The sequence below is a fragment of the Hemibagrus wyckioides genome, linkage group LG09 (assembly GCF_019097595.1).
Source record: "Hemibagrus wyckioides isolate EC202008001 linkage group LG09, SWU_Hwy_1.0, whole genome shotgun sequence".
Lineage (NCBI taxonomy): Eukaryota > Metazoa > Chordata > Actinopteri > Siluriformes > Bagridae > Hemibagrus > Hemibagrus wyckioides.
Window position 1 is genome coordinate 24,913,150 of NC_080718.1, and position 24,603 is coordinate 24,937,752.

General features: G+C 40.2%; 1 protein-coding gene across 1 annotated transcript; it reads left to right on the plus strand.

Annotated features, from left to right (window-relative positions):
• Window positions 1-1,016: 1,016 nt before the first annotated feature.
• Window positions 1,017-22,183, plus strand: sanbr (SANT and BTB domain regulator of CSR). Its single transcript, XM_058398161.1, has 22 exons — window positions 1,017-1,588; window positions 3,221-3,373; window positions 4,747-4,936; window positions 5,400-5,493; window positions 6,601-6,848; window positions 7,067-7,125; window positions 9,421-9,581; window positions 9,684-9,770; window positions 10,052-10,162; window positions 10,334-10,457; window positions 11,228-11,380; window positions 12,194-12,339; window positions 12,540-12,639; window positions 15,141-15,173; window positions 15,329-15,428; window positions 15,740-15,831; window positions 15,911-15,939; window positions 16,086-16,159; window positions 16,746-16,834; window positions 16,932-17,023; window positions 18,468-19,002; window positions 19,122-22,183. The coding sequence occupies exons 2-21, from the start codon at window positions 3,224-3,226 to the stop codon at window positions 18,502-18,504; spliced, it is 2,169 nt and encodes a 722-aa protein (XP_058254144.1). The 5' UTR covers window positions 1,017-1,588; window positions 3,221-3,223; the 3' UTR covers window positions 18,505-19,002; window positions 19,122-22,183.
• The last annotated feature ends 2,420 nt before the right edge of the window (window positions 22,184-24,603 follow it).

Below are 24,603 nucleotides of genomic sequence, written 5' to 3' on the forward strand. Positions count from 1 at the left end.
TAATTGGTCTTGTGACATTTTTGGGGGCTCTGTTTGTATACACTGATCAAGCATAACATTATGAGCAGTGAGAGGTGCCGTGAATAACACTGATCATCTCCATATCATAGATCCCTTAAGGTGTGCTGTGGTATCTGCCACCAGGATGTTAGCAGCAGATCCCTTATGTCCTGTAATTTGGACTGTTGGAGGCCGAACCTCACAACGTACATACTTTGATAGATACTGACCACTGCAGACTGGGAACACCCCACAAGAGCTGCACTTTTGGAGATGCTCTGATCCAGTCGTCTAGCCATCACATGGGTGGGATATATTAGGCAGCAAGTGAACATTTTGTCCTCAAAGTTGATGTGTTAGAAGCAGGAAAAATGGGCAAGCGTAAGGATTTGAGCGAGTTTGACCAGGACCAAATTGTGATGGCTAGACCACTGGATCAGAGCATCTCCAAAACTGCAGCTCTTGTGGGGTGTTCCCGGTCTGCAGTGGTCAGTATCTGATGGAATCTGCTGCTAATATATTGTTGCCAGACACCACAGCACACCTTCAATACTTATTACAGGTTTTATGAATGCTTTTAATTATTTTACCTAAATATTTTTATGTCCACGTTTACTTGACATCCATAATGTGTGTATGTAACATCAGTGAAGTGCACATGGCAGGATTTTTATCTGAGGATAAAAATATTTTTAATAAAAGCCACCATTTTGGAATATAGTCCTCGTCGTAGGTTTTTGTTGCTTAGCAACAAGTAATCCTTTTCAGTGGACAGAAAACTATAATTAAACTTAATATCTAACAAATAATTACATTTATTATTAATCATATTCGAAACTTATTCTGATTTTATTTTTTTTTTAACGTGCTGTAATGTTTCATGGAACGTGTTAACAACCTTACGACGGTTTAATTTGTTTGAAGCCAGGCGCATGTATACACAATTCAATGGTTGTGATGCGGCCACAGCTGCGCGACGAGGGTTGCGAGCGCGGCTCAGCCAATCAGATTTCAGTACGGACAAGTCTTTTCATTTCTACTTTACAAAAAAAAATTAATAATCTGGAATATAAGTGGTCATCCAAAACTGAACTGTGAATCACTTGTAAAGTCACTCCCCCCTCTTTTACAACGCTTAAATGACCGGAAGAATGCGGCTGGTCACCATGGCATCGAAGGACGCCCTCGCGCACCTGCTGCACTGCGGCACCGGAAGCGCGCGCAGGCAGGAACAGGAGCGGCTGACCGGCTCAGGGAGAAGAGGAGAGGGTTTAGCATCAACACGTTACAGCGTTAAAACTTATATAAATCTGTAAATATATAGATTTATTTTCAGCTGCTGTGCGTCAAATGCACGGATGAGAGACGCCGGAAACCACAGCCTATTAATGCAGTAACCGCTCATCATTAGCTAAGCCTCTTTTTTAGCATTATATGCATGCATCAATCAATACAGGTACAGCAAAATGGAGCTGGTTTTATTTACAACCATCTGTCCGGTGATTTCTAACTGAGATGGACCTCTGTTTAAAACTGCTGTAAGAGGACAATAACATCCCTGGGGAGAGAGAAACACGCAAAATAAAACGTAAGCAAAACTAAACTACTTCTTATTATCTCCTGTTTATTGTTTTTACTGATGATATATATATATATATATATATATATATATATATATATATATATATATATATATATATATATATATATATATATATCTGCTATTGGGTATAGTGGTTAGCACTGTTGCCTCACAGCAAGAAGGTCCTGGCCCCAGGTTCGAAGGCAGGGGTCTTTCTGTGTGGAGTTTGCATGTTCTCCCTGTGCCTGTGTGGTTTCCTGCCACAGTCCAAAAACATGCACATTAGGTTGATTGGTAATTCTAAATTGTCCATAGGAGTGAGTGTGAGTGTGTGTGGTTGTTTGTCTATATGTGTGTGGCCCAGTACTAACATCAATAAGAGCGGTCAGAAAGGTAGAACTGGAAATATTGAACTAACATACCCTCTCTGTACTGGTTTAATCTTTACTTAACATTAGAAAAACTTATAGAACCAGAACAAATGGTGATCTTACCATTATAAGGTTTCTCTCCTCTTCAGTCTAAACCCAAATAGATAGAATGTTATACTACTAAAACTGATCTAGACACCTGACTCCATTCCTGATATACATGGGAGCTGAATCAATCTTGTAATAACAGTTGCATAAATAACTGCAAAAGACTTTCCTATAAGTTTGTAAGGACTGCATTTTTTTTCTTTCTTAATATTTCACTGTCTCATTTGTTTATTTCTTTAGCTAAAAAATGTCCTGGTTCCTTACCTCACATTGTCCTGTACAATCTTTGTTCTTTTTTTTACCAACCAAATAATTACAATACTTACAGTACAGTATATGAAATGAAATGAAATAAAACAATGTAAAGTATTTAAAAAAAGACAAAACCACAGATGGGTGTAAACTAAACATTTGATACAAGAGACATCCATCCATCAATCCATCTTCTTTACCCGCATTATTCCTAATACGAAAATCATGGGGATCTGCTGGAGCCTATCCCAGCACACATTGGGTGAAAGGCAGGGGTACACCTTGGACAGGTCACCAGTCCATCACAGGGCCACACACATAGACAGACTACCGCACACACTCACACTCACTCCTATGGGCAATCAACCTAATGTACATGTGTTTGGACTGTAGGAGGAAACCAGAGTACACTGAGTAAACCCAGGCAGGCACGGGGAGAACATGCAAACTCCAAAAATCATAATTAAATTACATTTTAAGATGTCTGCTAATCGTACAAAAAAACAGTATTGAGTTACGGATTGTTTAGCTTGTTTACTGTAAAATGTATGAGGTCTCTGCATCTAACCCCAGGACCAGTGCTGTGTTGTGTTTGGTTTCGAGAGCAAGACAGAGAGTGAGAGAGAACTTTATTGATTCCTGAAGTGAAATAGTTTTATCACAGCAATCAATTTCAATTACAAGCATTCCACGTGACATAACAGACACCAAACACTGTACGTAAGTAACGTGGAGGCATACAGTGTCATGTGGAATAAAGTGACACTGACTTAGTAAACAGTAGACAGAAGTGGAGACACTCTGTCATGTTTGAAGGTGTATTATGTTGTGCTTGAGTAAAGCGTGATATTATTAATGTTGATAATATTCTTCTTTTTTTTCCTCTTGGACCACTCTTGTTTTTCAGATCATGAATCGCCTTTGTAACGTGAACAATAATTTCCCCTATGATAACAGTCTGCTGGTGTTGGACATGGTTCTGCGGTCGCTATGGGGAACCACACAGCCAATCAACTGGGAGAACGTAGCCCGCTTAGTTCCTGGTTTCACTCCCAAAGAGGTAATTAAGAAGTAAAAGCTGGGCGCTGACCACATGTGAGAATAGAAAACAATGTCATGAGGTCTGGAAATGTATGAAGAACACATAGTATGATCATCTGACTTTCTTGATCATCCCGAGACTAACTGTTGATGTTTTACTGCAATATTTATACCTATATTTTCATTCCAGTTTTGTTTACAACATCATTAGCTCTCCTTTTACACTTTTGTTGTATTCTTTATATCAACTTCAGATTTTATTTGTCACATACACAACAATACACAGTACAAAATATAGTAAAATGCTTTGTAATAAGCAGTATACAGTCAAGGCTGAGGGCTCCTGCCTCAACAGATCTCTTTTAGCATTAGCTGCAGTTCTCATTTGTGGCCACTAGGTGCAATCATACATGAGTGGAAGCTACATTAGATTGCCAAAAGTTTTGGGACACCCCTCCAAATCATTGAATTCAGGGGTTGGGCTCGGCCCCTTAGTTCCAGTCATGGGAAATTTTAATGCTTCAGCATACCAAGACCTTTTGGACAATTTAATGCTTCCAACTTGCACATGAATTCTGGGAAGGCTTTCCACAAGGTTTAGGAGTGTGTTTATGGAAATTTTTGACCATTCCTCTAGAAGCGAATTTGTGAGGTCAGGCACTGATGTTGGACGAGAAGGTCTGGCTCGCAGTCTCCACTCTAATTCATCCCAAAGGTGTTCTATCGGGTTGAGGTCAGGACAAGTTCCTCCACACCAAACTCACTCATCCATGTCTTTACGGACCTTGCTTTGTGAACTGGTGCACAGTCATGTTGGAAGAGGAAGGGGTCATCCCCAAACTGTTCCCACAAAGTTGGGAGCATGAAATTGTCCAAAATGTCTTGGTATGAAGCTGAAGCATTAAGAGTTCCTTTCACTGGAACTAAGGGGCCGAGCCCAACCTCTGAAGTACAACACCTGAATTCAATGATGTGTACGGGTGACCCAAAACTTTTGGCAATATAGTGTAAGAGGGGCAAGTAACTCGCTGCCCTATGTTTGCAAATCATCTTGAAAGGTGAGGAAATCAATTGAAGATGGGTTTATATCAGACAAACAGCAAGAGTTAATTAGTATATCAACCTAATTGAAAATGCATGTAGTTGTGACTGAGGAGTAAAGGAATCGTTTGAGGCTTATAAGCTGCAGTAAGATGGATCTGTGGATCTGAAGGTTGTAATTCTTTATGCCTAAGACCTTGTAATAAGCATGGGAAAGAATTTCTCTATACTTTTGTTGTATATGTGACAACAAAAGCTGGCCTCAAATCTTTATAGTAGTTTGTTAACCGATAACATGAGACCAACAGTATCTTTTGTGTTATTCGTGTGTGTTTGTGTGTGTGTGTTTAGTGTGCACGCAGGTTTGATGAGCTGAAGAGCACAGGAAGTTTCCCTCTTGTAGATGAACAGTGTAACGCACTCACTGGGGCCAGTGGCTCTCCATCTGAACCGCTCTCCGCTTACATCAGATCCACTTTACTGGACCTCACCGGGGAGACGGGGGAGGCACGGACCAATCAGAGCGTGCTGTCAGTGTCAGGTAAGTCAAACATGGCAAAAATAAACCCTGAAACATCTGGATATGAGGTAAGAAAACCAAAGATAAAATCTAACTCCTTTTCCTCCTGGACCTTTGAGTAGAATACATTTATCAAACTTGTGCTTAATTTATTCCATGCTCAGGGACACACAGTTCAACAAAAGGCTTAAATCTTATGAAAAAAGGAACATTCCATACAGTTTGCTGTAATATTAAGAACCCTATAGTTCATGTATGTTGTTGCCTGATGCTAGTGCCTTTAGGCTTTTAAAGAAATAATTAAGAAAAAAACATGATGATTTTAATCATAATTCAGATCCCAAATCCTAGTTCTCTAGGAGCTAACTAGATGACTATCTATAGTATGTGCTAGCATGAACGGCATTATAGTAGTTACACACTAAACAGCAATGATTGTATTTTGTCTAAGGGGTCTTTAGCGTGTTATATTGTTCTTTCTCAGGACTGAGCGTGACTCCGGTTGTTAGAGGAGCGAGTGCTGAGACTGAGAACACTGTGAGCACAGAGGACGAAGAGAAGGAAGACACAGGAAAGAGGTAAAGCTAGCCTTGTTTATAATGAAGGTGCTTGTTTATTCCCTTCCTTTTAGGTTCAGCTTTGGATATTGTGATTAGAGTTAAAGGAAAAACTCTGTTATTAAAATCTACTTAAATTAGGCATCAATAATCTAAAGTGCTATGTCTGTTTCTAAACCAACTTCTAGACAATTTCCTTACAACCTATCTCGATCTACATTCCAGATTTTTGTTTAGATTTTCCTGCCCTCATGCTTGAGTAAAGCTGCTCAGCTTTAACCCCTTTCATTAAGAACAGAGATGGTGGGATTGTTATGGTTTTTTGGAGGGAACTGATGTTTTCATTGTAATTGCAGTTCACTTCATACTCAGCAGATGGCTCTGAACGTTACAAACTGCTCCTTTAGCGTGACGTTAAAGTCCAAGCTTCACTAAGACCCATTCTATTCTTGTTCTATTTGAAGGGGAAACAGTAGAGAACCCATCGATCTGATATTTAGGATCTGTAGCAGGCTGACACCAGCAAAAAAAATGGTGGATCGGATGTCAGAGGGGGGAAAAAAGCAGGAATTCGAGCCGGTCCTGTAAAATAACGAAAGATATGAGTTGGCCTTGGAAATGTTCACATATAAAGAGACGTGATTTACCATTTATTTACAATGTGGGTGTGTCCAAGTTTAACTCTATGGAAATATGAAGTGTATCGACCACCAATGGGAGTGAAGACAGTGGAGTGAACATGATCGATAGCAAAGAGCACATGCTGCTCCATCTGATATGATATAATGCAGATATACACTGGAGAATTCTATACACTAACACCAAATCTCGCTCCAGGAGGTTTCATTTTAATGACTGAATTGTTATTACTATGACAACCGGTAGTAGCCTACTGCTGACTTCATAGTGAAGTGACTGTCTTAAATAAAATTGTGGATATAGCACAAGTCATGTTTTTTAGCTTGAGAAGTAAATCTCCAGCCCTGAAAATGAAATAAACTCTATATTGCGTCACAGTGTTTTAAACCGAGGTAAGTTATATGATTATTTCATGGTTAAAAACTGTTTTAGAAACAAAATACATACAGCACCCACTTTTAACTGCTGCTCTTGGTCTGTCCACCTCAGCCCGATCATGGTGATCCACGTGTGTGACGAGGCAAAGAACCTGAAGCAGGATTTTGAGTGTCCACGTGACCTGCTGGTCAGAGAAATGCGCTACTTCGCCGAATACCTCTCCATGGATGCCCAGCGCTGGGAGGAAGTGGACATCTCTGTGCACTGCGACGTCCAGATCTTCGACTGGCTCATGAACTACGTGAAGAGCAACTCGGAGGAAGACGAACTCGGGAAACACGTAGACAAGCCGACCCTGGGTGAGATGTATAAAGCAACCGTGTGCTTGTGGAGATGAAATGAAAAGTGCCAGGCTCGGGTGTCTTGGTGGGTATTGTGAGTGTTTGATGTTTGGTACAGAACAATGAGCTTTACCTTCATGTGTGGTGTGTGGAGTGATGGTGGGTGGGGTTGGTGTGTGGCTGGTTGTGACGTGCTCGTTTGGTCATGGTGTGCCGTGTTTGGTGTTTGGTTTCAGAGCCCAGCAATGTCATCTCTATCCTGATCTCATCCGAGTTCTTGAAGATGGATGCTTTAGTAAGTGTGGTTACTTTAGTAAGTGTGTGTGTGTGTGTGTGTGTGTGTGTGGATGCTCGAAGCCTCAATCAAAGACTGCTGATATTTCAAGTAGTTCAGCGTTTATCTTCTGCACAATATACAGTATGTCTACTGCTATTTAAGAGTGATTAAAGCACCTCTGCACTCAAAAACATAAAACTCTGTGAGTTTACTACTTTGGGAAAGAAGTTTTCTATCCTATATAGAATGGTGTTGGATCTGATTCGTTAAGATTTTTCCATTTAAAACAAAGATTTTCTCAATACCTTTTTAAGAAAACAGACACTAGAGTCGTTCCTATAAGCTCAGCTATGCAAATCATTAATAGATGTGACTGTGGTGACGTTAGATTTTTTCAGTTTGCTTAGCTAACCTGCAGCTTAACTAATGTAGCTAAAATCAATGAGTAGCAAAATTTTGGATGCAGATATGATCAAATCAGCATCCTGAAATCCGACTCCTTGTGTTTACACATGCTAGCTAGTTTTGGGTGTTGGTTGCTGAAGTGGATAAGGCTCTGAGTTGTTGATCGGAAGATTGAGGTTCAAGCCCCAGCACTGCCAAGCTGCCACCTTTGGGCCCTTGAGCAAGGCCTTTAACCCTCCCTGCTCTAGGGGTGGTGCATCATGGCTGACAGGACAGGATATGTGAAGAAAGAATTTTACTGTGCAGTAATGTATATGTGACAAATAAAGGCCACATAGTTTGCTAGTAGCCGGTTAGCTATGTGATACCATGTACATAAGATATTCTGTATTTTCACACCCGCAGTGAACGATACCAGCTAATGCAGATTATAATATGAAACTACTGCTCAGATACAACAAGGATTTCCCAATGCTGCTAGACAGACGTGTCCTCTTCAGTTTCTTACAAACAGAATCACATCTATACAGTGTTGCTTGTTGTCCTTTTGTAATGACATTGAGACCCCATGGTGCCCCTACTGCCTCTAAGGGTAAAGGTATAGAGATGTTTTACAGGCATTTTATATTTCTTTCTACACACACACCGATCAGGCATAACATTATGAGCAGTGAGAGGTGAAGTGAATAAGACTGATGATCTCCTCATCATGGCACCTGTTAGTGGGTGGGATATATTAGGCAGCAAGTGAACATTTTGTCCTCAAAGTTGATGTGTTAGAAGCAGGAAAAATGGACAAGCGTAAGGATTTGAGCGAGTTTGACAAAGGGCCGGATTGTGACGGCTAGACCACTGGATCAGAGCATCTCCAAAACGGCAGCTCTTGTGGGGTGTTCCCGGTCTGCAGTGGTCAGTATCTATCAAAAGTGTCCTTTAAGATCTGTAAGTATCCTTTAAGTTCTGTAAGTTGTGAGGTAGGGCCCATGGAGTCCTCACCTCATAGCTTACAAGACTTGAAGGACCTGCTGCAAACATGTTGGTGCCAGATACCACAGCACACCTTCAGGGATATGGTGGAGTCCATGCCCCGATGGGTCAGGGCTGTTTTGGCAGCAAAAGGGGGACCAACACAATATTAGGCAGGTGGTCATAATGTTATGCCTGTTTTGGTGTATTAACCAGTATATTGTTCAGCAAAGAAGTTACTTGAATGGTTTCAAACTGCTCTGATAATAAATTGAGCCGCAGTTTCTGATTGAGGTTTTAAGATTCAATACTTTATCGACAATACTTACTATGGATGCTTCAGTAAGCGTAAAAAGGTGTAGCGTTTGGTAAATAGGTGTCTGTGTGATGTGTTCAGCATGCTGCATGACCTGTGATGTCCAAATAATCGAATCCAGCAGAACGAAGAGGGTGGAGTTAAAGCGTGGTGCCTTTCAACAGTTCAGGTGCTCTCGGATCCGTGACTAAGCTTTGTGTACTTATGTGAAGGTGAAACACGGTTTTAGAAACACCCCCATATAAATTGCACCACTTCCAGAGGTGGTCAACAGTTTAGAATATCAAGGTTTATGGTACTTATTCAGCTGCAGTTTTCCAACCTTGCTGATTTAAAAAAAAAAACTAGATAAAAACAAACCACTTAGAAAACGGTTTGCTTTGTGGGATGATGTGCTTGTTGTCTGAAAGAAAGATTCTTGCTGTACTTAAATCACAAAAATAAAAATATACAGTTAAAATTGTATAAGAAAACCATGTATATCATTTTTCTTCTTCATGGGTATGTACTGAGTTTGGATTATTTATAGATGGAAATTAAGATTTGCTCATAGACTTACCTAAGTCACTTAACTAATCATTAATTAGATATGCCCATCAGGTGAAGGATAAATACTGTGTCTGCAGGTGGAGGAGTGTATTCAGTACTGTCACGAGCACATGAACGCCATCGTCGCTACGCCATGCAACATGAGCTGCATCAACAGCAACCTGGCCTCGCGCATCGCCCTGCTGTTCACACACAGCCAGGCAGACGACATCAAGGACAAAAAGGACAAGTTTAAAAGGTAATCCTGTATTTTCACAGAAATTATATGGATAAATATGGACAAAACAGCCAACATGGTCTGACTGCTAAGTGTCACATTTCTGTGATATGCCTCTTTCAGTAAATTGTTCCAGAAGAAGATCGAAAAGCTGTTTGATCCAAGTTTTGAGAATCATGACTCTCCAGGAAACGCCGCTACGCTGTCCAGGTCAGACAGAGACACACTTATATTGCCAAAAGTTTTGGGACACCCCTCTAAATCATTGAATTCAGGTGTTGTTTTTCAGGGGTTGGGCTCGGCCCTTTAGTTCCAGTGAAAGGAACTCTTAATGCTTCAGCTTCATACCAAGACATTTTGGACAATTTCATGCTCCCAACTTTGTGGGAACAGTTTGGGGATGACCCCTTCCTGTTCCAACATGACTGCACACCAGTACACAAGTTTACATTTTACATTTCTTCTCTCTTCTTCTTGCCATCTTTCCACAGGTGTGGTCTTTGCCTTAAGCTTCTTACCAAAGACACAGAAAGGAAGATATCCTGCGTTCCGGGCAAAATCAACATCGACCATCATGGGGATATTGTCTACACACACAGCAGGTAAATACACATATTTGACATTATTACATATATTTGATATTATTGGTATTTTCAAGCTTGATTAAGTAAGAATGATGCAATTGTACTTCTGTGAACACATTCCAAAGTGTTTTGTACAGCTTTAAGAAGTACAGACTGGTTTGTGCACTTGTCTTGTTCGTGTCCCCTCAGGCAAAAGGGCTGGGACGTCCATGAGTATCTCAACAGCCTATATGAAGAGCTGAAATCGTGGGTGCTGGTTTACTGGAGGATCTGGGGTGTCATTAATTATCTTACCTGCTCATGCTGTAAACAGGTGAATACACTTACACTTGTGGAAAACATGCAATATTTCCAGCCTGTTGCAAAATCATTAAAAGCCTTAAGTTCTGGTGTGACTAGTGATGAAGAAAAATGCAACAACTGGTCGATATTTGTGGTAAAATAACACTTTATAAAAATAAAATACATATTAACATTCATAACTGACCACATGTACAAATAGCATCATTTCTCATGATCCACTAGAATGATATCAAGAACCTTAAAGATGCAACCGTCGATATTTTTCAGTTCATACTAATACATGGAATGTGGAAAATTATGTAGAAATGACAACAATTAATAGTTTAAGTCTAGTTTAGAAAAGCAGTTTGGAAACAAGGAGTATTTGCTTGTATTGGGATTGGCCTCTTGTCAATCATTTCATAGACACGCCCCCAGCACCCTGTTACATTCTCATAAACTCCTCATTATGAGAAGATGCATGTTTACAGAGTTTTATCTTGGCTTTCGAGCAGGTGAATATCTGACTGCTCTTGATATTAGTGATGTAATGAGAGTTCTCGCTAATGGTAAAATTTTTGGGGTGGAGTTTGTCGACTTGGATCGGTTCAGTGATTGAAAAAAGGACCCAAAACTTATTCAACTCTTCTCATTTAACCATTTGAGACATTTTTCCACTAATCTTACCTAATGCACCTTTAATAAACTGAAGTAGCACTGCTCACGTTTCCCTAAAATACAATTTATAGTATTTATAGTAATAATATTGTAGACGTTAATGTAGATGTTCCTCTGCTGCAGGTGTTCCTGTGCTGTGAGCTGGCCCAGTGCAGGTATCACCCTGAGGCCGTGGTGTACCCGGCCGTAGGTGCCGATAGCAGTGAGCATGGTGCCGGGATCTACCCCTGCTGCAAGCAGAGAGCACTGCGGTTTGACCCAGCTGCCATGCCCACGGTGAGCTAGAACCAGACAGACAGACAGACAGACAGAGCTAGAACAGCAAAGTTATGCTAAGAATTGTCAGTTAGCATAAAAGACAGAGTTCTCCAGGGCTAGCAAGAAGACAACTCTGATGGATCATTCTAGAATAAGATAAAACATCATGATTATGCCTAGGGTTAACTACAACCAAACAAGCCTCTCATATAACTTATATTACTCTCCCCAAGAATAGCTAAAATGAACACTGTGATAAAACTGTGGCTATGCCCAGGATTAGAAATAATTACATCTGAATAGCTACTGGTCTGCCTAGAACCAGACAATTCATAAAATGTGGTACTACATCAAGGATTAGCGAGAACTGATCCATAATAAAACTGTTGCTAAACCTATGGTTATCTAGAACCAGACAATTTCCATAAAAGTTTATACCTACTAGCTAGAACCAGACAACTTAGACAGCATAGCTATGCTTGGGGTTAGCAAGAACCATATGCTCTGTGTTAGCTAGAACCAGACAATCTTTATATAACTGTCTATTTATATAAATAGAACCTGATACAACGGTACAGCTATACCTGGGGCAAGCTAGAACCAAATGCCCTGGGTTAGCTAGAACCATAGAACTGTTTAGCTAGAATCATACATCTGTTAAAAGTAAACACTACTGATGACTCTATATAGATATTCTCAGGGTTAGCTAGAACCGAAGAACCCTACTAAAGCTGCTCGTTATTATCTAGAGCTTAGACAAAGTATAGCTACGTACTAAACACTATCCAGTAGTATTGTAATAACTGCAGTTCCCTCATTTGTGTACTTTAGGGTTGTAAGATGAGGGACCACGTGGTAAATGCGGCAGAACCCGGGGACTGTGAAGGCAACGTGAACTCTGCGCAGATCCGAATACTGAATGACCTGCTGCTCCACAGAGACGCCGTGTGCACGAGCTCCTCAGCAGCTACGGAAAGGTCCGGAGTTCATGTGAAGCTCTAAGTAAAAGCGTTTTGTTGCTGTTTTGAACCATATTACTGAGATTATTTGGTCTGATTCAAACAACACAGGAGACATGGCTTGTTTTTGCGACATCAGTGTATTCCTTTTCATTTTATTACACTTCCCTTCAGACATTTACCCTTGCATTTGTGCTGTTTGTGCATTTGTGTCACAGTTCTGCAGAGTCACCTAAACCGAGCGAGCCAGTGCACGACTGCGACATCACGCTGGACCATGCAGCCCTAAATGTTCATCGAGCCAGAGAAGTCACTGCTGTGAGTCTCCTGCTTTATCTTACTGTCATAATCATAATCACTACGTTCACACAGTATTTATGTTCTTGCTATATGTATGTGTATGTGATGTTCACCCAGCCTTGTAAAAATATCCAGAAGTAAATCATGTATCAAGTAATCAAGTAAATCTTGTGATCAACTGCCCTAGTTTGGATGATATTGCTAAGAGGACTTCCACAGCATCCTCAAGCCCAGGGGGTTCCCAAAACCTTTTCATCCCAGGACCAACTTAGACAAGTACAATCAAACTCAAGACCCACCATAATACTTTCAAATTGAAATACGGGGAAAAACACATCCCGATTTTTTTTATTTTCCTTCCTATGAATGAAATATACAGTATTGTGCAATACCGAAAGACTTAATAAAACACAGAAAGATATAATAACCATTCAAATGTCAAAACAGCAGCCTAATGGTTATGTTAAGATTATAAGAGGAATAACTGAGTACTGAGTTTTACTTATAAAGAACTGAAAAATTGTGTTTTAAAACTACTTCAAGCTTAAGAGTAAGAAAGGGAAATTTATTAGTGATTATTTGCGATTGGATATGCAGCTAGAAATGAAGCTCACAGTGCTTTTTCTAGGATGCTGCCTGCGCCTTTGATCAGTTTTTTTTTGCTGACGAAGATACTCTTCTTATTTTAGAAGAAAATCGCCCTTTGTTGGCGTATGGAGAATGTTTTGTTGCGAGGTGATGTTTAAGTTTTGAGGGTTTCATTCTAGCACTTTTCTGAGCATAAAAGACATTGAGGGACTTCCTCTCCGTCTGGACCTTCACAGGCAATAAAACCAAGATCAGGGTAGGACTGGTCATATTTTCTGTGTGGCAGGTTTGATCTGAAGACTTCTCAAAGTTCCGTGATGCCTTTTTTCCATTTTAACATACTCTGCTCGATTATTAGTGTATTAGAGTATTGTACGTTTCTGACACAGACATGTGACACTTCAACACAAATGAATCAGTGAGTCAGTCAATGAACTCTATATTGATTCGGAATACAGATTCGTGTGTGTGTGTGTGTGTGTGTGTATGACCCACCTTTTCTCACTGTGCGACCCACAGTTCGAGAACCCCCTTCTCTACCCCACCTTCTCACTCACAATGGGTAAAAATTGCTGTGTCATTTTTTTAAAGTTGGAAAAAACGAAACACATAATAAGAGGTAACACTGCCACGTTTTTTCATTAACGGCAACCTTACGTGAATGTGCATTCGGTGGATTTGTGGGGAAGGATTCAGGGTGTTTTTTCTGTTTTTATGTTAGATTGTTTATGTAAAAATGAAAAACATTTTTGCTGTAATGTTGACTGTTACGTGATTCACACATGCTACCAATAAAAGACAGCCAGTGACTCAGCTCTTTGGACATCTAGGGGAAGTTCATTCCACCATCTAGTTGCCAGAACAGAGGAGAGTCTTGATTTATAAAACCTTATACACATGTCCATGTTAGCTAGAACACTACCTCCATGTCCAAGGCAAACTGAAACTATAGGTGGGGTCAGAGAAAACCTAACTAAAATGTTAGACCAGACTCAGAATAAACTACACTCCAGGCATGCTCAGAGAGGCTAGAACTAACAATGGATGTTTTACTGAATACTGAAGGTCCTGACATGTGATACATAACTGTAAACATAAATGATGTTAGTGTGGTACAGTTCATCAAGGTAGCCAGTGTCAGCCAATTACGAATGACATCATTATAATCACCTCCATGGCTTAGTGATTTAGACTGAACTTGTTTGAGGGTCCCTGCAGCTGACTTTAATAGGAGAGTGATGTAACTTGATGTAACTAACAACTGAACTCAGACTTGTCTGTAAGTCAAACTTGTTTCCCCAAATGTAGGGAAAACTCATACTCAGGGATAACTCAGTCACGGGGATAAGTCAACCTTAGGCATAACACCTTTCGGATTCCTCAATCTTGGGGATAAATCAAAGTGAGGGATAACTCAATCTCAGGGATAACTCAAACTGAGGGATAACTCAATTTCAGGGATAACTCAAACTGAGGGATAACTCAATTTCAGGGATAACTCAAAGTGAGGGATAACTCAATCTCAGGGATAACTCAAAGTGAGGGAAAAATCAAATTGGGGGATAACTCAATGTTGGGGATACCTCAAACTTAAAAATAACTCAATTTTGGGGATAAATCAAATTGTGGGATAACTCAAACTTAAAGTTAACTAAAATTTAGGGATAACTCAATCTTGGGGATCAATCAAACTTAGGGGTAAATCAAATTGAGGGATAATTCAATCTTGGAGATAAATCACATTTAGGGGACGTATGGAAAATTTAAATATGACTTTCAAGTTTAAGGCTAACTCAAACATGACAATATCTCAAACTCAGGTATAACTCAGACTTAGTGATAGCTCCATTTTGGAGATAACTTTGGGATAATTTTGGGACTACGACACTGCCGAGCTAGAAACCTGTCTCACTCCCTCCAATCTGTTTCAGTTTTCCCTGCTGAAGAACTGGAGTCTCCAGCTGGTAAGCGCACACACTAACACACACACACACACTAACACACACACACACACACACTAACACACACAGTCTATGCAATCTTACAGATACCTACACACACTCAAAAGTGTTTCAGATGCACACAATAGATTTTTAATATAAGTCTTGACGTTACACAGCGGCAGCAGTCTTTGTTCTCCGAGGATGAAGACTACACTACGGGGTCAGAAGTCACAGAGGACGAAGTCGGGGATGAAGATGACACATCAAAGAAACAAGGTAGGATGAGGTTGTTTAATTATCATCTTGATATTTCAAATCTTTTTGAGAACCTTTCTGGATCATATTTCTCAGTAGCCAATGTTTCAACCTTTTCTGCCAAGTTTACAGGTTGGTTATTCTGAAAAGTGTGTATAAAATTGAATAAGAGATCGTTCAAACATTGTGGAATGGGGTGTAAATAATGTTTATTTAGTATTTAATTCAGAAGCGGAGGCTCTAGAAGTTTGGCTCGAGGCTAGACGTGCGTGTTTAAACAACTTGAACTACTTCACTGGTTAACATTCAGGTTTCTTTATGTTTTTTATTAGCTGTAAAAAAGCCTAGAAAACCAGGCAAGCCTTTGAAAAGGCAAGTGTCCTCGCCAAGTATACTGCACAAAGAGCGAGCTGGAGGAGATAAGGTGTGTTTAGCTTTGCATTGCTTTCTTTATTCCTCCAGTTAAACTTCCCCAACTCACTGCACTGTTCATCTTTTTACAGAGCACCTCGAAGGACTCCACCCCATTTACGTAGGTCATATCAGTCCACGTAACGTGCTCGCTGTTTAGACGTATACTACAGTATATTTATCACAGATGATAGTTTGAGTCACACGATGCTAACAACCCGTCTTTTTCTCTTCATCTTCTCTTCTTCCTGTGTCTCGTTTCCCCAGAGTGAGCATGCAGAAGAGTAAATGGGACAGCAATCGCTCTATGAGGTTTAACCAGGATGCCCAGAGGGAGGAAGGTCTCTGCAACATACGTTTATCTTCTAGTCTGCTCAGTCCCACACACACACACACACACACAGCTGTGTTTTCCATTATTATCACTAATCTGCATGATTTCCTGTGGAATGAAGAGAAAACATGACTAGCCTTAAATCATAATAGGGAAGTTATTTAGCAGAGACATGTATCAAATTAATTTTCTGTACAGGAGCTAGCAATGCATGTCTTTGGACTGGGTGAGGAACCCTGAGGACACCCCCGAAGGACAAGGAGAAAGTGCACACACACACACACACACACACACACATAGGGCGGAGTCAGGGATCGAACCACAAACCCTGAAGATAAGAGGCAAACATGCTAACCACAAAGACTCTCTTCCCCTCAAGTTAATAACTGGAAACACTGAAATTAAGAAGTTCAGTGCTTTAGATGACTCATAAAGTTGCATAACACCGAGCTTGACAACATTATGAAACTGGTATCCAGTCGTCTTCAGTCTCATCCACAAAGGGCATACCATGGGCGGAGTTTCATTTCAACTTATTAGTCTTACTCTCTAATGTCATGGTGGTGTTTCTTCCCCTTTCTTGTTATCTTTAGACCAAAGGAGAATGGTGGAGATTATTGACCACCTCACCAAGATGCGCTTCTGTGATTTGGAACAGAGCAAGTCGAAAGACACTAAGGAGGTAAAGCAGAACATAATCGAATGTCTTGAAGGAGGAGAGGAAATGCTCTTTATCAGACAGTGATAGAGCGAAAAATTTTAAGTGTGTGTGTCCACAGTTTGCAGGAGGTATCTACTCCAGGTTGGAGGCACAGTTTAAGAGCTCCACTCAGCTGAGTAACAGACAGAGCACCACAGACAAAACACTGCGGTATGGCATGCATACACACAGCACTTCATTTTTATCTAAGAAATGAAACACTTAGGAACATGCCGTTATAGGGAAATAATCAATGGCAGTGTGGTGCATTTTTCGGTGCATAAAATAGCCCGGTGTTTTATTCCTCTACAACCGTTAACAAAGATTCATTTATTAAAGATTACACTTTTTAATGTTTATACTTACATTTTTATTAATTTTGTGAAACAAGCTGGTTCCTGTTATCGCTTTCATTACAGCAGCTATAAACTTGATCTCATTTTTCTCCCTTTAAGTTAGTGAGACACAAAATGCAGTTTGTCCTGCTGTACTGAAGGAGTTATAAGTTCTACATGAATGTTTAAGAACTTTTTCCAAATATGTTAAATCCTGATCACCATATCAATAGTTACACCCGTTTTTTTCAATCTGCCCCTTTGTAAGCTGTTGCTATAGACACGATAATGTATTAGATCAAGCACTGACAGAGCTGTGCTTATAGAAAATCAATCAACACTTTTTAAACCAATCAGAGTCTTGAATTCAACAGCGCTGAATAAATATACACCGATCAGCCATAACATTATGATCATGTGCCTAATATTGTGTTGGTCCCCCTTTTGCTGCCAAAACAGCCCTGACCCTGAAGGTGTGCTGTGCTATCCGGCACCAAGATATTAGCAGCAGATCATGTAAGTTGCGATGGATCAGATTTGTTTGTCCAGCACATCCGACAGATCCTCAGTTGGATTGAGATCTGGGGAATTTGGAGGCCAAGCCAACACCTCAAACTTGATGTTGTGCTCATCAAACCATTCCTGCCAGCCTTTGCTCCCCACATGCATCAATGAGGCTTTGACCCTGTCACCAGTTCACCACTGTTCCTTCCTTGGACCACTTTTGATAGATACTGACCACTGCAGACCGGGAACACCCCACAAGAGCTGCAGTTTTGGAGATGCTCTGATCCAGTGGTCTAGCCATCACAATTTGGCCCTCCGTCAAACTCACTCAAATCCTTAGGCTTGTCCATTTTTCCTGCTTCTAACACATCAACTTTGAGGACAAAATGTTGACTTGCTGCCTAATATATCCCACCCACTAACAGGTGCCATGATGAGGAGATCATCAGTGCTATTCACCTCTCAGTGTTCATAATGTTATGGCTGATTAGTGTATAAAAAATATGATATCAGCTGAAGAAACACTACACTCAAATATGCAAAAAATGTCCACAACTTCATCTGTTTTTTTCCATGCCTCGAAGACTAAGTACTTAAACGTCTATATTGAATTATGTGAATCGCTTCCAGTAAAGTTCACGGCCACATCTGTGTTTACGGTCCAGCACAGGGATAATTTTTCTAAAGATTAGACTAGTGATATTTATTCCTCCTTTTCTTGTGCTTCTTCTCAGTTTCGGATCCATTTTCAACATTTCTTTGGTCTTTTTTAGGGCAAAGACACGCTCTGGACAGCCTAGACCAACGTGAAAGAAATAATCAGGGAAACAGATGTTCTGACAAGAATGAAAGAAGAGACTTTTTGAAGAGTGTTAAAAAAAAAAAAACGTCCTTTCAATCGTCCCTCTTATTCAGCCTACAGCCATCCTTCTATCCATCCCTTTTCAGACAGTCGAGAGGTCTGCAATATCATAACAGAGGCCAGTAAAATCATTCCCTGCAGCAGAACTTGATTAAAATGCACTGGAAATGAATAGCAATGCAGATGCTTGTAAAATCTTTGCCCTCTCATTTACATATTGTGCTGCTAGCTTTATTCTTCTCCTCTAGCCTTTATTTTGGCACTCATAATTCATGTCTGTTTCATTCTGTAACCTGTTATATACAGTGTGCTGATGTTCATGTTCCTCATGTCTAATCTCAGGTGAACAGACCCCTCCAACCCTGCTATAGTAACCTGCACTTTAACTATCATAAACGACCACAACTACACAATAGCTGCAGATCCTCTCCAATAAAAAATGGAAGGTAAATTCTAATGTAACTGTGTTTTATTTTCGTTAAACCATCATGAAAAGCTAAAATGTGATTGTGTTTGCGGATATATATATATATATGTGTGTGTGTGTGTGTGTTTGTGAGGACAGATGAGGACAGATATGGATCGGATTGGCTGTCGTTGATTTAATTGAAGTTCAGTGTCCCTAAAACGCAGCTGACTGAAGATTATTTATTTGGAGAAAAGGACGATGGTAATCAGTTGCTGTGGAGTTATGTGTCTGGTGTGAGCAGAACAGCAGCCGTTTTCCCAGCCAAGTGCTGCAGTTGCTTTCCACTGATTGCACAAGCTTACAGTAATGACAACAGTGTGTAGACATGATGGCAGGATGTTTCACCGGCATCCGTGTTCATTCTCTTTCCCTAAAGACCATCTCTTATCACTAATACATGCCTACGCTGAAGATTGTTAATCCACTAAAAATAAAACTGACAGTTATAGGAACATAATCAACGTCAGCGTGTTATAGCATGTCCCCAATTTTGCGTGATTACATTTTTAACAATATGGTAGCTCAAGTGGTTATGGCTCTGGGTCATTGACCAGAAGATCATGGGTTAAAGCCCCAGCACCGCCAAGCTGCCACCGTTGGGCCCTTGAGCAAGGCCCCAACCCACCCTGCTCCAGGGGTATAGCATCATGGCTGACCCTGTACTCTGACCCCAACCTCCAAGGATGGGATATGCAAAGAAAGAATTTCACTGTGCAGAAATTTATATCTGACAAATAAAGACAACTTAATACTATTAATAGTTTATAGATAGAGTTAATGCTGTGGAACATCTGCAAGACTTTGTTCCTGTTAACACTTTCATTATAGCAGCTATAAACAGTCGTTCTGTTCTCTCTCTCTCTCTCTCTCTTTTGCTAAGCTAATTACTCAAAAAAGCTATTCATGTTACCAAAAAAAGGAAAGCACACACTGTCCCCACGTACGTATTACTAAGTTCTGACACTGAAGACTCCTTCAACACTACATAAACATCTAACAGAAAACACTCCAAAAAACTATTTTTATAGTTTATTATAGACTTAGTGGTTTTTGTGGTTTGTTACTATGATAATAACAATAATAATATATTCACTCTTTAACACATCACCAATTGGCTGTACTTCTAATTTATGTTTTGGCTGTACTTCTGATTGCCTGGCATTGTTGGATATACTGGTTGATGATTGGTTGTTTCGAGGCACTCACTCAGACCGGTTAGTATTTGGCTCGGTATTCGCTTCAGTCTGGACAGATTACAGCACTGTGGCTCCTGGGAATTCTGAGCACTAATGATCATGCATTAATATCCTCTGAGATGACAGGAACCTCTGTGATCCTCTTTGTTTCTCATCAGTCATGCAGAGCACTTGGGCTCTTTCTTTGCTGCAGACTTCATTTCTCCATCTCATATAAAACAAGAAGCCACAGCACAGAAGAAGCAGAATGTAGGCTAGTAGTGATGGGAATACCAGATCTTTTCAGTGAATCAACTGAAGAGCTGACTCTTTTGACTCCCGAATGATTTACCAGACAGATTAGTTGGTTTGGTGAAACCCTTTTCTATCTTGTGCTTATGAAACAGTGTTCTAGTCTATTTTGCATTGCTTTAGTGGGTGGAACTGGCTGTAAATAATTACAGTGTGCAAAACCACTCAGATTTTGAAGCTTCATTCAAATGAGCTGACAGAGTCGACTCATTCATAAATGACACATCCACTGTAGTCTTAAAACAAGGAGACAATACCAGCTATTTCCTGCCTGCTTATGGTCTGAGGATATTGCTATTTTGGAATACAGTTGAGCAGTGACAAGTTTTCTTGTTCTGGATCTCTGACCAGAAATTATTTATTTATTTATTTATTTTTTAAATATTAGACACATTCTATATAGCAAAAGTTCTCAAAAGGTGGTCCAGGAATCTGATGTATAGCCAAGAGGTCTGAAATTACAAAAAGTGGGAACAGTGTAAGACCAAGTCAATTACATTTCAGGAATAAAGTTGTGTTTGTTTTTTGGGCAGTACATATACACTGACCATGCATAACATTATGACCACCTACCTAATATTGTGTTGGTCCCCCTTTTGCTGCCAAAACAGCCCTGACCCGTCCTGCACTGTGTATTCTGACACCTTTCTATCAGAACCAGCTTTAACTTCTTCAGGAATTTGAGCAACAGTAGCTCGTCTGTTGGATCGGATCACTCCCCATGTGCATTAATGAGCCTTGGCTGCCCATGACCCTGTCGCTAGTTCACTACTTTTCCTTCCTTGGACCACTTTTGTTAGATACTGACCACTGCAGACCGGGAACACCCCACAAAAGTTTTGGAGATGCTCTGATCCAGTGGTCTAGCCATCACAATTTGGCCCTGGTCAAACTTGCTCAAATCCTTATGCTTGTCCATTTTTCCTGCTTCTAACACATCAACTTTGAGGACAAAATGTCACTTGTTACCTAATATATCCCACCCACTAACAGGTGCCATGATGAGGAGATCATCAGTGTTATTCACTTCATCTGTCGTGCTCAGAAGGTTATGCTTGATCAGTGTATAATTCATATAGAGACAGAGACATTATATTTCTAAAATAAACCCCTGCAAATCTATTTGAATGCTTCAACTACCAGACAGCCTTTAGTCATGCATCCACTATATTAATTGACCTTTATTTACAAATTTTTCACATGAGCCTGGAGGAGGCGTGTTGAATCGACACTTTGCTTCAGCAGGACAAAAAAACGTGGCTGTGGTTTTTTTTTTTTTGTCCTAAGACAAAGAGCAGTGTACACACACGAGCGCAAAGATGGACAGTAGTGGCATTCTCAGCGTGGGAGGTCAAAGGACATATCCGGATCATTCGCTGCCCCTTTGTTCATTGTGCCTGCTGATGAAAGCTTCTCTCTTGCTGTGGTTTTGAGTGATAAACAACTCTGGGTGTAAATAACACAAAACACTATCAGTCTTTCCATATTGTATAGAAAAACATTTTCATCTTTTACTATCTCAGCTATGATTTGCTCAGACTGAAATGTTCACTTGGATATTCGAACATTTTTTAAACCATGAACCATGCCTTATAGATTGTAAATAATGTGTTTACCTTTTAAAGATATGATTCATGCAAGAAGAAAAACAACAACATATAAAGTTCAATAAAGTTCGCCTGTCATGATGAATAATAGCCACTAAAGGGAGCTGTTTGTTTCGACAGTGCTTCTGTGAAGAATCGACTCCTCCTCATTGTTTGTATTGTTTTCAAGTTCACCTCTTGGAATACGCCACTACTATTTATAGGCGCTAATATAAATAGACACAGCAACAGTTTTGATAGGCCTGATGTTTATTTGATATAGGCCACAGACACCGTGCATGTCTCTGGCAAGAAAAGATCGATTTCACATGTATATATATATATAGATATAGATATAGATATAGATATAGATATAGATATTAGGCTCGTTTTCTTTGTAGGATATGTTCATTTTATGTTCACAGAAATCAGAACCTGACATACGTGATAAATAATATATATATATATTTGAATCTCAGTGTCATTTCACATGCACTTTGCTAGAAACAGATTCCAGCATAAACAGAGTCCAGCATTTGTAGAAACACTCAGCCAAAACAGGGTGCTAAGCCAAAGTCGGCCCGCTGACCTGACAGCATGATAATGTATGCAAATAGGCAGGCAGGACCGGCCCGAACAAGCTGAGGCTGGCTAAATCCTGCATGCGGTGCTCCACCTCTCACTCACACACACACACACACGTGTGACAATGTGCTGTTGAAACCTTCACTCTCTCAGGTGACTCTCCCCGGGACTAGTGACAGATTTCTTTTTTGTAGTTTCAACTTTTCAACTAAGTTTCTATTCCGAGTTAACTTTCCATTTCCTCTCATGTATAATCTATTACAGGAATTACAGCTAATGTTGTCGATCTGCCCTGTAAGTGTAAACAGCAATTACTCCAGAGAGACTTTAAACTATCCAGATAATGTGCCTGCTAGTTTACTTCATTTTATGGTCCTTTTCAAGGTACATTGTGTGGTTTCAAAAACTACAGCTATAAAGATGACGAGCTGAGGAAGAATATTTCAGGAGCATTAGGACCATCAGAATTCAGTTAATTTATACCAACGCCAATCGGTCATCCTCAATCGGCTTAATAAGTTATCTATTTATGATTTACTCTTTGCTAACCGTAAGCATATGAGCACAGCATTTAATGTGAAATATTAACCAGAAGTATCACTTCTGATCAAGTTGGTTTCTTAAGCACACACTGATTACGTAAGACAACAAATATTTCACAGTAATGGCTGCTTCCAGAGAAGGGCAAGTAATACAATTTCCTCTGGGGTTGCAGCTGTACCACATCATGTGCCCCAAAAGAAACCCCTTTACCCCTGACCTCCTTATCCTCTCTGCTTGACTTTGTGGAAAAGGAACATGGCGTGCTCGGGTTTGTCCAAAAATGACAAATAAAAACCACAAATAAAGAGCTACAAAACTGTTCTCTCCCCCTCTGCACTAACACGTGGTCCTATTGTGTCAGTGTTCTTTTGGCTTCTTACACAATCTCACTGAACAGAATCAAAACAAAACAAAATAAAAGCAACACAAAATAAAGTCGACGTTGGAGTGAAATTTACGATGCGCTTCGAGACTTCAACAAGGTGCTGAAGAACCTTTTACAAGTTTCTCTGATATGAAGGAACATGGAAAATAGCCTACATGTCAAAATTCAAGATACCATATACAATAAAAATCTGACATCGTTTAAAGTGTAAACGGAAATGAAATCTACATCTAGCCTTTTTAAAGTTTTCCAAAAACCAGTTCCCTGTGACCAGAACAATAACAAGAATCCACACCCATTCGCCCTGTTTGATCATCTCAGAAATAGAGCTTTTTCAGTTCCTAGAAAGCAGAGCAGCCTCTGGGCACTACCACAGACCTAGAAATTTCTTCAGATACACTTGACATTGACTTTACCCAAAGCAAAGGTAAACATTAATGCCCAGCCCCTGCCTATTTGCTGTGATCAAGACATTACAGTCTATAACTTCATTTGTTTATACGTTATTGCAGCTCCCTTCATGTTTAAGGTAAGGGATGCAACAGGACCAAGATGCAATCTCCAAGATGCAGGCACACCTCATGATCGTATGGAAATTACATGTATGCACGTCCAGTGATCATTTGATCCATGATCACAGTTCACGTGCACTGGATCCCGTGTGCAAGATCACTTTTAAGATGGATATTTTTGGTGCATAATAAATGTGTGAATAAAACCACAAACTATTTAGCCTATACGATATCTTATCCTTTGTTCTGTTTCTGCACTATAGTTTTTTTTCCGTCCTTCCTACACCAAAATCCTGTATTTTTCCATCAAGTGACGTAGAAGCGGAGTCGCACCACGTGACTCCTGCGGGGAGGGAGGGAGGGGAAATAGGCAGCGCGCGCTAATTCATAGCCCTAGCGAAAAAAAGGGGGGGGCGGCAAGCTTTAGCGTCGTCACGTGGTCTTGTCGTTCCGTCTGTGTCAAAGTCACACGCTTTATTG

Bases quoted from the DNA above. Each gene is read 5' to 3' on its own strand.
- sanbr (XM_058398161.1), top strand. From the start codon at position 3,224: ATGAATCGCCTTTGTAACGTGAACAATAATTTCCCCTATGATAACAGT. The intron at 4,937-5,399 runs GTAAGTCAAACA...GTTCTTTCTCAG, and splicing joins GAGCGTGCTGTCAGTGTCAG to GACTGAGCGTGACTCCGGTT. The intron at 10,458-11,227 runs GTGAATACACTT...CCTCTGCTGCAG, and splicing joins CCTGCTCATGCTGTAAACAG to GTGTTCCTGTGCTGTGAGCT.